At 43.6% G+C, this 14,114-nt stretch overlaps 1 protein-coding gene across 1 annotated transcript; it reads right to left on the reverse strand.

Moving 5' to 3' along the window:
- Positions 1-3,234: 3,234 nt before the first annotated feature.
- fbxo32 (F-box protein 32) lies at positions 3,235-14,114 on the reverse strand. Its single transcript, NM_001185027.1, is given in 9 exon segments — positions 3,235-3,819; positions 4,013-4,156; positions 6,322-6,504; positions 7,814-7,998; positions 8,547-8,640; positions 12,489-12,581; positions 12,704-12,753; positions 12,899-13,014; positions 13,869-14,114. Coding segments are annotated over 9 exon segments (1,068 nt in total). The 5' UTR covers positions 13,982-14,114; the 3' UTR covers positions 3,235-3,729.

The following is a 14,114-nucleotide window of genomic DNA, read 5'->3' on the forward strand; positions in this document are numbered from 1 at the left end:
CAAAAAAAAAATGGCCTATTTAGTCAGTCACTGGCCAATGAATGCAGTACCAGGACTGATCAGCCAATAGGACAGAAGATCACGCTGCAGTAAAGTCAAGTCGTCAGTTGATGGCGTAATTGAGCTATGACTGACAGAATGCTGGACAACAAACAATGTTAATGTTTTGGATCGTATTCTCTGTGTGAGCCCAATGTAAAAAAGGGATTTTAGATTCTGGCCTGCATGGTAAATACCAGTACCGTATGACATGGGTTGCAACTTGGGATCATCGTCATTGACTAGTTAAAATAAACCTTGGGATGATCATCACAGCTAGAATATTTTCATTAGTACATTTAATTCATATTCCAATAACAGTGGACAAATTACTAAATATTCATGGAAACAGCTAAAACCAAAAAAATCGGAAGTATTTTCAGTTTATTTATTGAACAGAAACATGACATGTATTGGACATTACTCTACTGCCTAGGCAGTGTGAATAGGGGTCAAAGTCTACGTCCCAAATGGAATGCTAATACTTTTGACCAGGGCTCATATAGTGCACTATATGGTGGTGGTGGTGGGGGGGGGGGGGGGGGGTCCCATTTGGGACGCAGACGGATACAAGATTAAACCACTCAACAAGTAGTTCCATCATGCTTCCTATTCCCATCAAAACAGGTTATTCAATATGTCAGACAGACAAATCATTTAGAAAAGAAAAAAACATCTGGGTATAAAAAATAAAAACAGCATCATGCAGGAAGCCATAAATAAACATGTTTTGAATCATAAAAAAAAAAGTCCTTCAAGCTTTTAAAATATATTGGTTTTCAAAGCTGCTCCTTCAGTACCATGTCATTTCTTCTTGTAAATAAATGTCTCCTAGATTAAAAAGTTAAAACACAAGAATCTGAAAACATCCCACTTTTGTTCTTAACCAGCTGCTCTTGGGCACAACACCATATCTATTATTATTCAGTGTGTTTGTAATATCGTTGGTAAAGCATTAGCAGCTAGTGACTACACACAAGCAAAATACAACCAATTCATACAAAAACCTTTGTAAATATCAAATATATAAAAGTGAAAAAAAAGGGGAGGGTTGTGTTTAGAAAATATATGCAGTCAACATAAAGAATATCAAACCAGTCAACTTTGGTGAAAAACACCTTAGTACAAATAAAATAACACTCTCCCAAAATGTGCCAAAGCTAAGGCCGGATTTCTCTCTCCACTTTCCCAGGTTATCAAAAAAGTCTAACGTTTCCAAAATCGTTAAACACATAAAACTTGAAATTTGTTTTGTCCTTGAAATTGAGCCAAACTAATTTCAAACTTCAAATCACTTAATATATTTCCCTACCTTTTTCTATTTGAAAATGAAACCCATTATGTTTTAAAACTTGGGGCTGTCAAAGTTAACTTGTTAATAACGCGTGACATTTGTAATTCCTTAAAAACAAAATTGGACACCGTTAATCATGTCTCCATTTCTTCATCACACGGACCCTTTTTGAGCGCCCGTTTCCACACGGACCGTTTTAACCGCAACACACAACACGCTCTGTGCCCGGTCACCCTCTCAGTCCGTGTGACCTCGGTCTCAGTAGCGCTGTCGGCCTCTTGTGGTGCACTACGCGCACAGCTTTCAACAACAGTTAAACTGGAAAACTGACATGAAGTTCAACCATAAACACATTCCCAGGCGTTTCTTTAGGTAACAGCAAGAACATCATTTGTACAAAAGCAGTTAGCTAGTTATGCTAACGCTAGCTAGCCAGCCAACCAAACTAAATGTTTACAATGCCACGCCTGATTGTATCTTGAATCAACTAGTTAGCTAACTTCCCACAATGATTTTAATCAAAAACAGGAAATCCATTCCATTTACCTAACGTTACTATTTTAGTTTTTCAGGTTAAGTTCAGAAAAGTATCCCAATTCTATTAGCAGTTTGTGACTAGTTGATGTTGAAGAACATGGATCAGTATCCTAGGCTACATCTAATACCTTGTATTATATCTGACATGACCTCAGGCCTGGCTGATCGGTTGTTAATGTATTCTGTAGAAGTCATAACATTGGACAGGTTTAAAAAGCTCGTTGTCTCCATGGATACAGTTCTATTTTCCTTATAGTCAACACTCCAATCAGAAAAACACTCATTGAGAACGCCTGAAGCTTTCAGTACTTGAGTGTGTGTGGCAAATGAGGAAGTGTTAAACTTCAAGAACATTGATAAGAGGGAGTAGGCCTACTGAAACATTGATGAGGGAGAGCCTACTGAAACATTGATAAGAGGGAGAAGGCCTACTGAAACATTGATAAGAGGGAGTAGGCCTACTGAAACATTGATAAGAGGGAGTAGGCCTACTGAAACATTGATAAGGGGAGAGGCCTACTGAAACATTGATAAAGAGGGAGTAGGCCTACTGAAACATTGATAAGAGGGAGTAGGCCTACTGAAACATTGATAAGAGGGAGTAGGCCTACTGAAACATTGATAAGAGGGAGAAGGCCTACTGAAACATTGATAAAGAGGGAGTAGGCCTACTGAAACATTGATAAGAGGGAGTAGGCCTACTGAAACATTGATAAAGAGGGAGAAGGCCTACTGAAACATTGATAAGAGGGAGAAGGCCTACTGAAACATTGATAAGAGGGAGAAGGCCTACTGAAACATTGATAAGAGGGAGAAGGCCTACTGAAACATTGATAAAGAGGGAGTAGGCCTACTGAAACATTGATAAGGCCTACTGAAACATTGATAAGAGGGAGTAGGCCTACTGAAACATTGATAAAGAGGGAGTAGGCCTACTGAAACATTGATAAGAGGGAGTAGGCCTACTGAAACATTGATAAGAGGGAGAAGGCCTACTGAAACATTGATAAGAGGGAGTAGGCCTACTGAAACATTGATAAGAGGGAGTAGGCCTACTGAAACATTGATAAGAGGGAGAAGGCCTACTGAAACATTGATAAGAGGGAGAAGGCCTACTGAAACATTGATAAGAGGGAGAAGGCCTACTGAAACATTGGGAGCGTTAACATCTATGTTAGCAGTGACTTTTGTGCTGTTATTAGTTTAAATGCCATTAAAAACACTGATAGATTATTTTGTCTCTTTCCCTTACAATCCAAACATAGTATGCCTATAACTCAATGCACTGCTTTTTAAAATGGGGGGGGGGGGGGGGGGGGGGGGGAATGGGCCAAATTTGATCAAATAAAAAAAATTATTACTAATGCTATTAACTATTTTAATCGTTTGACAGCCCTATTTAAAACTAAACAAATTCACTTTAGCAAATTATTTCCTTTCTGGAAAATGTTTAAACTTAGTATGCTGTTACGGTAGCCATGCCACAACTGCACTCAGGAAGAGAAGTGCATTTAATTTGAATAAAAAAAAAATAATAATAATTTAAAGGACCAAACTTATTTAATAAACTTCAGAGTACTCTGTTCCATCTCATCCCCCTCTTCTTGTTCCACCTCTTTGATCAGTTTGTCAAGTTCACTTGTTCTTAGCTGTAGAACTCCAGCTCCCAGAATCCTCAGCTCTCCCGTCCAAGAATTTGATTGCATCATTTCCCCACTGCTTCCTCTCCCCAGTGTCATGGTGACCAGGAATCAAATGCACCATCACCCCTATACACATACTAAGGGCCTGTTTGAATCCGTCGATTGCACTATAAACAGTTCTGTATGTACAAAAGTCACTCAGGCTCTGTGTGGCTCTCAGAACTTGAAGAGGGTGATAAAGCCTTGTGGAGAAACAGGCTTACAGCAGCTCTCTGTGTTGTTGGCTGTGCAAGGGTGGTTTGTATCCTGAAACCACACACAGAGAGAGACAGAGAATTTAGTATAGTAAATTCATTCTAAAGAAACAAATAACTTTCTCTAATTACTATGTAATAAGAAAAGTGTTACTTGTATATGAATTGAGAGAGAGCACACGAGAAAGAGAGCGAAAGAGAGAGTGATGTTGGAATGAGAGATTTTGAAGTGTTCCCAACGCTACCTTCCAGAAGAGGATGTGGCAGTGTGTACAGAAGTGCAGGGTTTCACTGTATTGCTCTCTGACAGGGTAGCAGCGACACAGCTTAAAGTACATCTTCTTCCACTCCAACTGGCCCTTGTCTGACACCATCAGACGCTTACGGATCTGCACAGAGAACACACACACAACCTTGATTCATTTTTTTACTCCATGGCCTTTTGAGTGGCAGATCAGAGGTGTTGTCCTGTTTGTCAAATGCTTGCAGCTTTTGAGATATGCACTGCAAAAAAAAAAAAAAGGAGAGAGATCCATTCATTAACTATGTGTGGTGCAGAGCTGGGTTCAATGAGGCGTCATAACAGTCAGGTGAAGCTGGTATCCATTTATTCTATTAAGACCATGAAAACCCAAACTGTCCATGAATGCATGTGAAGAGACGTGAGGGTGTGCGGAGGTACAGTGCAATTCAGAAAAAATTTGGGGCCCCTTGAGTTGTTCTACATTTTGTTACGTTACAGCCTTATTGTAAAATTGGATTAAAAAAATATATATATCCTCAATCTACATACAATACTCAACAATGACAAAGCGAAAACAGGTTTTCGATATTTATGCAAATGAATTAGAAATTAAAAACGAATATCTTATTTACATAAGTATTTAGACCATTTGCTATGAGACTTGAAATTGAGCTCAGGTGCATCCTGTTTCCATTGATCATCCTTGAGATGTTTCTACAACTTGATTGGAGTCCACCTGTGCTAAATTCAATTGATTGGAAATGATTTGGAAAGGCACACACCTGTCTATATAAGGTCCCACAGTTGACAGTGCATGTCAGAACAAAAACCAAGCCATGCGGTCGAAGGAAATGTACGTAGAGATCCGAGGTGTAGAGGTACAGATCTGGGGAAGGGTAACAAAAACATTTCTGCAGCATTGAAGGTCCCCAAAAACACAATGGCCTCCATCATTCTGAATTGGAAGAAGTTTGGAACCACAAAGACTCTTCCTAGAGCTGGCCGCCCGGCCAAACTGAGCAATCAGGGGAGAAGGACCTTGGTCATGGAGGGCCAAGAACCCGATGGTCATTCTGACAGAGCCCCAGAGTTCCTCTGTGGAGATGGGAGAACCTTCCAGAAGGACAACAATCTCTGCAGCAGTCCACCAATCAGGCCTTTATGGTAGAGAGGCCAGACGAAAGCCACTCCTCAGTAAAAGGCACATAACAGCCCACTTGGAGTTTGCCAAAAGGCACCTAAAGGACTCTGAGACCATGAGAAACAGGATTCTGTGGTCTGATGAAACCAAGATCGAACTCTTTGGCCTGAATGCCAAGCGTCACATCTGGAGGAAACCTGGCACCATCCCTACGGTGAAGCATGGTGGTGGCAGCATCATGCTGTGGGGATGTTTTTCAGCAGCAGGGACTGGGAGACTAGTCAGGATGAACGGAGCAAAGTACAGAGAGATCCTTGATGAAAACCTGCTTCAAAGCGCTCAGGACCTGACTGGGGCGAACGTTCACCTTCCAACAGGACAACGACCCGAAGCACACAGCCAAGACAATGCAGGAGTGGCTTTGGGAGAAGTCTCTGAATGTCCTTGAGTGGCCCAGCCAGAGCCCGGACTTGAGCCCGATCGAACATCTCTGGAGAGACCTGAAAATAGCTGTGCAGCGACGCTCCCCATCCAACCTGACAGAGCTTGAGAGGATCTGCAGAGAAGAATGAGAGAAACTCCCCAAATACAGGTGTGCCAAGCTTGTAGCGTCATACCCAAGAAGACTCGAGGCTGTAATCGCTGCCAAAAGTGCTTCAACAAAGTACTGAGTAAAGGGTCTGAATACTTATGTAAATGTGATATTTCCGGTTTGTATTTTTTTTAATAAAATGTGCAAAATGTTTATCCTTATGGGGTATTGTGTGTAGATTAAGGGGGGTAAAAACTGATTTAAATCCATTTTTAGAATAAGGCTGTAACGTAACAAAATGTGGAAAAAGTCAATGGGTCTGAATCCTCCAAAAGCGCTGTGTGTGTTTACGGTTTTACTATCCTTGTGGGGATCAGAAGTCCTTACAAGAATAATAACAACAACTTGACCAACTGGGGACATTTTATTAGTCCCCACAAGGTCAAATACTATTTCTAGGGGGTTTAGGGTTAAGGTTAGAATTAGGTTAAGGGTTAGGAGCTAGGGTTAGCGTTTCGGGTTAAGGTTAATACGATTTTGAATGGGACTGAATTGTGTCCCCACAAAGTTATTTATACAAGACTGTGTGTGTGTGTATGATGCATGCATGTACATATAAATAAATACAAGTCTGTACCTGTCTGTCAGTGAAGTGGTACTGGCAGAGCCTCTTCCACAGCAGCCTGTCCTCAGTGAGTTGTCCCAGGTCTGGAGTCACCTGTCCCAGACTGACCAGGTCCCTGCCATCTGACAGACGCTCCATGATGTTGAGCTGCAGGCTGGCAGGCAGGTCTGTTAGGGTCATACCCTTAGACACAGGCTGGAGGAGGGGGAGACAGAGACTTACATAGGGTGGGAAGCTCTTGGTTTGGCTTCCTTTCTACCTTCAGCAATAATATATTCCTTATATCCATTGTAATAAAAGGTGAAGGCATCTCTAGTCCTGGGGGTGTCAATATCAGTGATTGGCTGATTTCCAACTACCTGGTCTCACAGATCTAAAACAAAGAAGGAGAAATGTGGAAATGTGGAAATGGCTGCAGCATTCCAGGACCAGAGTGGTCTTCTCCCATTCTAATATAGTCTTTCATTTCCTTGACAGATTCCTTTTCATCCTGTAAAAGTGTCGGGCTCAACCCCGTTGACCTGAATGTTGTCCAGCTGTTGTTGCCACTATAGGATGTTCTCCATGCTAACTAGCTAACTAACTAGCTAACTAGCTCACTAGCTCACTAGCTCACTAGCTGAGCCTGTCCTACTCACCCCGTTGATCTGAATGTTGTCCAGCTGTTGTTGCCACTATAGGATGTTCTCCATGCTAACTAGCTAACTAACTAGCTAACTAACTAGCTAACTAACTAACTAGCTAACTGAGCCTGTCCTACTCACCCTGTTGATCTGAATGTTGTCCAGCTGTTGTTGCCACTATAGGATGTTCTCCATGCTAACTAGCTCACTAGCTCACTAGCTCACTAGCTGAGCCTGTCCTACTCACCCTGTTGATCTGAATGTTGTCCAGCTGTTGTTGCCACTATAGGATGTTCTCCATGCTAACTAGCTAACTAACTAGCTAACTAGCTGAGCCTGTCCTACTCACCCTGTTGATCTGAATGTTGTCCAGCTGTTGTTGCCACTGCAGGATGTTCTCCATGCTAACTAGCTAACTAGCTCACTAACTAACTAGCTAACTAACTAACTAGCTAACTAACTAACTAGCTGAGCCTGTCCTACTCACCCTGTTGATCTGAATGTTGTCCAGCTGTTGTTGCCACTGCAGGATGTTCTCCATGCTAACTAGCTAACTAACTAACTAGCTCACTAGCTGAGCCTGTCCTACTCACCCTGTTGATCTGAATGTTGTCCAGCTGTTGTTGCCACTGCAGGATGTTCTCCATGCTAACTAGCTAACTAGCTCACTAACTAACTAGCTAACTAACTAACTAGCTAACTAACTAACTAGCTAACTAACTAGCTAGCTGAGCCTGTCCTACTCACCCTGTTGATCTGAATGTTGTCCAGCTGTTGTTGCCACTGCAGGATGTTCTCCATGCTAACTAGCTAACTAACTAACTAGCTAACTAACTAACTAGCTAAGTAACTAACTAGCTAGCTGAGCCTGTCCTACTCACCCTGTTGATCTGAATGTTGTCCAGCTGTTGTTGCCACTGCAGGATGTTCTCCATGCGGTGGACCCAACAGTTGATGTTTCCCACCAGAACAGACTTCCCCATATCCTGCACCAGACCACACAGAGACACGTACAGGGTCTGAAGGAGCTCCTTGATGGGACGGACATTCTGCTGGTCATCCAGGACTGTGGAGGGAGAGGACAAGAGAAACATGTTCAAGCAACTCTCAGGAAGACAAAACGGAAGTGTACTTCTGAACTTTGCATCATGAATGTGTTATTTATTAATTTGAAAAAAAAAAAAAAAGGACAAAAACGTGTCAATGCAGTTAATACACACGGTGTTCGGCGCCTCCTCGGCGGTGCTATTTACACCACCAGTTCTAGATCTACCAATGGATTTCATAACATTTCCCTAAACAACCTGATCCTTTGTTTAGCTGAAGAGACATTTAGTTTATAAAATCAGACCACAGAGGACTGTGTTGACTGTTTATTATTATTTCCACTGAGAACCCCCATTATGTAGCGACCATGCATCATTACACCTTCTACCATTAAAAACACGCCGGTCACCGAGATGATGGGTCAATCGGTTTTGATGACATTTACATGACCTGGTCTCCTGAGCATGATAAGAGGAAGTATGCAGGTACACAATAATAAACTAGGAAGTCATGAAGAGAGGGGGGGAGAAAGACCGAATTTGAAATTTAAACAGAAAGAGAGCTCACCTTTCTGCACCACTCTCTCCAGGATGTTCATGTAATTTTTCTGAGCCACTCCGCTGAGCGATGGCAGCTGGGACTTGGCAATGAGCTCCAGCAGCTAGAGAGAGAGAGAGAGAGAGAGAGAAAACAGACATAAATATCAGCAAGCCTACTGTCAGACTCACAGACTCTCTGTTCCTCCATTACTTACTGTTTGCTATACTTCTCTGTCTCTGCGTCACTAATAGCAAGGCCCTGGTCAAAAGTAGTGCACTATGGGCCCTGGTCAAAAGTAGTGCACTATGGGCCCTGGTCAAAAGTAGTGCACTACAAAGGGAATAGGGTGCCATTTGGGACTCAAGCTGTTCCTCCATGACTTACTGCTTATTATGCTTCTCTCTCTGTATGTGTAGAAAGACAGACGGGGCTCATTTCAAAACAACAATCTCCAGGTCTCTAACTATCAGCAGACTGTTGGAACAGAGGAGGAGGAGGAGGAGTCTCCAGGTCTCTAACTATCAGACTGTTGGAACAGAGGAGGAGGAGGAGTCTCCAGGTCTCTAACTATCAGCAGACTGTTGGAACAGAGGAGGAGGAGGAGTCTCCAGGTCTCTAACTATCAGACTGTTGGAACAGAGGAGGAGGAGGAGTCTCCAGGTCTCCTCCAGAACGGAGGAGGTGTTTGGAAACTCTGCACCTGGCTAGAACTCTCTAGCCCATCATGACTCAGTGGATACACAGACACATTCTTGAAAGGGACATCTATGCATGAATCCTATAGGGGCTTGAGAGTGTGTGTGTGTGTGTGTGTGTGTGTCTGAGTGTTTACATGCCTACAGTATCCTTGTCACTTTAAAGAAGCCACTAGAACACTGTTCCCACTGGCTGGGGCAGGTCGTGTTGCCCAAGCCCTGGCTGGGGCAGGGTGTCTAGTCTAACACTGTGTACACCACGGCCAAGCCAGGGTGTCTAGTCTAACACAGTGTACACCACGGCCAGGCCAGGGTGTCTAGTCCAACACAGTGTACACCACGGCCAAGCCAGGGTGTCTAGTCCAACACAGTGTACACCACGGCCAGGCCAGGGTGTCTAGTCCAACACAGTGTACACCACGGCCAGGCCAGGGTGTCTAGTCTAACACAGTGTACACCACGGCCAGGCCAGGGTGTCTAGTCTAACACAGTGTACACCACGGCCAGGCCAGGGTGTCTAGTCTAACACAGTGTACACCACGGCCAGGCCAGGGTGTCTAGTCTAACACAGTGTACACCACGGCCAGGCCAGGGTGGCATGTGTGGCATGCAACAACACACAGCTACTGACATCATGGAGAAACTGGTCCTTACACAACTCTGGACAGGACATGTGACCATTGTCAGCAGCACCCAACAACACAACACAACAGCCCTTTAAGGGGTCCGCATGCTTCCCATCCCAAACAGTTTGAGATATATAGATATAAACCCCATTCAGTGGCGTTTTTGTTCTTCGGTTTTTTGTGGTTGTTTGTGCAGAACATTTTTCCTCAAGGCAAGCCTCAGTCGGTAGCCTCAGTCGGTAGCCTCAGTCGGTAGCCTCAGTCGGTAGCCTCAGTCGGTAGCCTCAGTCGGTAGCCTCAGTCTACACCCCTTCGCCAGTGATTGGTCAACAGTAGGAGTTCTTCAGTTGAAGGGTTTGTTTTCATTCAACGAAGAGCAAAATCGTTTTCATGCACATTTTTTCCCCACTTGAAAAATATTGAAACAAACATCTTTGTTTAGATTGTAAAAATTGTGCGACTAAGATCTCCTCTGTAAAAATGAAATGACAGACTGGGGCGGATCCCAAGCGACGAAGCGGTTTAAGTCACTGCATCGCAGCGCTAGAGGAATCACTACAGACCCGGGTTCGTTCCCAGGCGGTGTCACAACCGGCCGTGATCGGGGAGTCCCATAGGACGGCGCACAATTGGCACAGCATCGTCCGGGTTAGGGGAGGGTTTGGCCGGGGGAGGGGCTTTACTTGGCTTATCGCGCTCTAGCGACTCCTTGTGGCGGGTCGGGCGCCTGCAGGCTGACTTCCGGTAGCCAGGTGAACGGTGTTTCCTCCGAAAAACATTGGTGCGGCTGGCTTCCGGGTTAAGCAGGCGGATGTTGTGAAGTGCGGTTTGGCGGGTCACATTTCGGAGGACGCATGACTCGACCTTCGCCTCCCGAGCACGTAGGGGTGTCGCAGCGATGAGACAAGATCATAATTGAGAAAAAGGGAGGTTAAAATAACAAAACAAATATATATATATAATAATAATTAATGACAGATTTATTAAGTTATCTGCGATTAATTCTGACCATTTTTAGGAAGTGTATAATGGCTACAGCATCTCAAAATGGAAGCCTTTTCCTCGTTTTTCAAGCGAAGGTCTTTTATTGAGTTCGGCTAGGCACCAGTCAAACTGAAGCACGCGGAAGGCTTTACCCTCCCCTCCACCTCCCTCAAGTGTCTAAGTGTCCCTCTCCTCTCCTCTCCTCTCCCCTCCACCTCCCTCAAGTGTCTAAGTGTCCCTCTCCTCTCCTCTCCCCTCCCCTCCACCTCCCTCAAGTGTCTAAGTGTCCCTCTCCTCTCCCCCTCCCTCAAGTGTCTAAGTGTCCCTCTCCTCTCCTCTCCCCTCCACCTCCCTCAAGTGTCTAAGTGTCCCTCTCCTCTCCTCTCCACCTCCCTCAAGTGTCTAAGTGTCCCTCTCCTCTCCCCTCCCTCCACCCCCCCCCTCTTCACGGCCCCAACAAGTGTCTGTGTGTGGAGGAATGGCAGCAGTAGGTCAGGACATTGTGTATGTGTGTGTGTGTACTTTTAGCCACCACTCTACACTAACTAAACATCAACGTAGCTTTGTCGGTCTCCATTTCCACTAACCCAGAGAGTATTGCCTAATAGATCAACATGTGGCTGTGTTTCCATGATCGTTGTTGTGTCACCCTATGGGCCCTGCTGAAAAAGTAGTGCACTACATTATATAGGGAATACGGTGCTATTTGGGGGTCCTGGACAAAGTAGTGCACTACATTATATAGGGAATACAGTGCTATTTGGGACGCAGTGATCGTTTCCCTGATCTGCGGTAAACCTGGTCTTTGTAACCGAGAACCTCACTAATACCATGCAGCAGCAGCAGCAGTAGTACACTAACCTGGACAACACATCCCAGACCAATATCGGCCCCTACTACCGTTACCTAGATACTATTCTGATGATCGTCTGTACTTACTGTTCAGAATAATCTAGTTCTCTTTTAAAAATCAACAGAGAGAGATGTGTTCAAAGCAAACACACAGTATCTCTCCCTCAGAGTCTCTCTCTCGCTCCCTCACAGTCCGCTGTAAGTTAAGAGAATATCTCCAAAGAGCCTCTTGTCTGGAGAGAAGTGATAAGGCCCAGAGAGAGAGAGACAGCAGAGAGACAGAAACAGCAGAGAGAGACAGAAACAGCAGAGAGACAGAAATGACGCAATGAAGAGAAGAGAGCGAGGAAGAGACCTACACACCCAGAACATAACCCAGCTTTTTAAACACCCCTCAGTACTGTGTCTGAGGTTAACCCCTTTAAAAAGGTTAAAACCCCTACTCTCTGTGGTAACACCCTTTAAAATGTTCAACACTACATTAGTATGAATGCACAATGTGATATTTGTCATTTTCCTAAGGTGACGCCGAAGGACAATAAAGTTATGTTCCCATCTCATAGTAATCCTCAGATGAACAATAAAGTTATGTTCCCATCTCATAGTAATCCTCAGATGGACAATAAAGTTATGTTCCCATCTCATAGTAATCCTCAGATGGACAATAAAGTTATGTTCCCATCTCATAGTAATCCTCAGATGGACAATAAAGTTATGTTCCCATCTCACAGTAATCCTCAGATGGACAATAAAGTTATGTTCCCATCTCACAGTAATCCCTTCATGATGATTCAACACAGAAGTCAACCCACCCGGACGACGTAGTTGAACCTCCTGTTGTCCTTGATGGCGCTGCAGAAGTCCAGCCGGTTGAAGGCTTCTCCCAGAGTGCAGTAACCATGACGCTGGGATAATTACACCATCAGGTATTAGTATCTGGTTTCACTGCAACAGGGTATACCGTAACTGTTTATATATGTTTACAATGACAAATGTTTTTTTTTAAAAGACAAGAGTCCTTCCTTACCTCTTTAGTGCTTCCTTTGTGGACGTAAATCCATTTCTCTTTGTGGAAATCTGTAGGAAAAAGGAGAGTGTGATTATTGAGGACGTCCATGAAAAAAAAATACAAACTGAGCATCACAGTGCAGAGGACCATTTACTGTGTCAATTGCTTTATTATGTCATTGGCCAGTACTGTAAAACTGTAGATTCAATTTACAAGGAATCTTTGCGTTGTTGTTCATGAAGTCTTTCCTTCTCTTCTTAGCTGCCATGTCGTATGTAATAGCCAGCAGCAGATTCTCCTGGAAGCACTCGTCCTCTGTTTTGCAATAGCTGGAAGACAGACCATACGCCCAGTTAGCAATAGCTGGGGGGACAGACCATACGCCCAGTTAGCAATAGCTGGGGGGGACAGACCATACGCCCAGTTAGCAATAGCTGGGGGGACAGACCATACGCCCAGTTACACGTCTGGTGTACAAAAGCTAAACTTATGTACTTAAAAAAAAAAAAAACGCTGATTTTATCATTGTATGAAACGTTTTTTAAAAAAATGGCTCATATGAGATGATACTATGATTTCCCAATAGGTAGGCATATAGTTGGCTTCAAACTGCCTGGAGTCAGGATCCACTGTAATTCCAACAGATGTCTACTAATCCCATCACTTGTACAGTAGTTATTTATAGCACAATGATTAACGAGTAGAAACACAGGCTCAAACACACAATAACAGCAAGAGAGATCTGCTGCTGAGCCATAGTTTAACAGCAAGAGCAAATACTGTATTGTGAGTAACGTCACATAGGTTTCTATCACTTATGTATTTATCACTTATGTATTTATCACTTATTTTAGAGGTGGACTGGATGTGAACTTGTCAATATGTATATATTTTTTTTTATCTTTCTCTGTCCCCCGCCGCAATCTCTCAACTCAATGGGTTTTATTACCATGGGAAACATATGTTAACATTGCCAAAGCAAGTGAAGTAGATAATAAAACACAAAAGTGTCTCTCTCTACCGCTCTCTCAGAGCATTTGATGGGAAAACTCCTTGGATAAGTTGATGGCGCACTTCAGTTGTTCTCCTCAATGTCACTAAGCTGGTGTTGATGCTGCTCAAGACAACATATATCAGGAAGCACAAACACTACAAAAATACATTCAGTTACCCCGATACTGACCTCACGTCTGAGTCATTGCTGTTTTTGTCGTCTGAAGAAAAGTTTTTCCATCCCTCTTCAGTTTTAACCCAGCTCTGACCAGGGGATCGCCAATCCTGTCCAAGAAAAGGCATTCTGGACTGTTTAAATCAACAGCGCCGAAAGAAAATGACAGCTCCGGACTTTATGTTGCAGAAGGTTAAATGTTGTAAGATACAGGTTAGTTTTTATCTCCCGTCTGGTGTTCAGTAAGGTGATGTGTTGTCT

Source organism: Salmo salar, chromosome 02 (genome assembly GCF_965601325.2).
Source record: "Salmo salar chromosome 02, fSalSal1, whole genome shotgun sequence".
NCBI classification, from domain to species: Eukaryota; Metazoa; Chordata; class Actinopteri; order Salmoniformes; family Salmonidae; genus Salmo; species Salmo salar.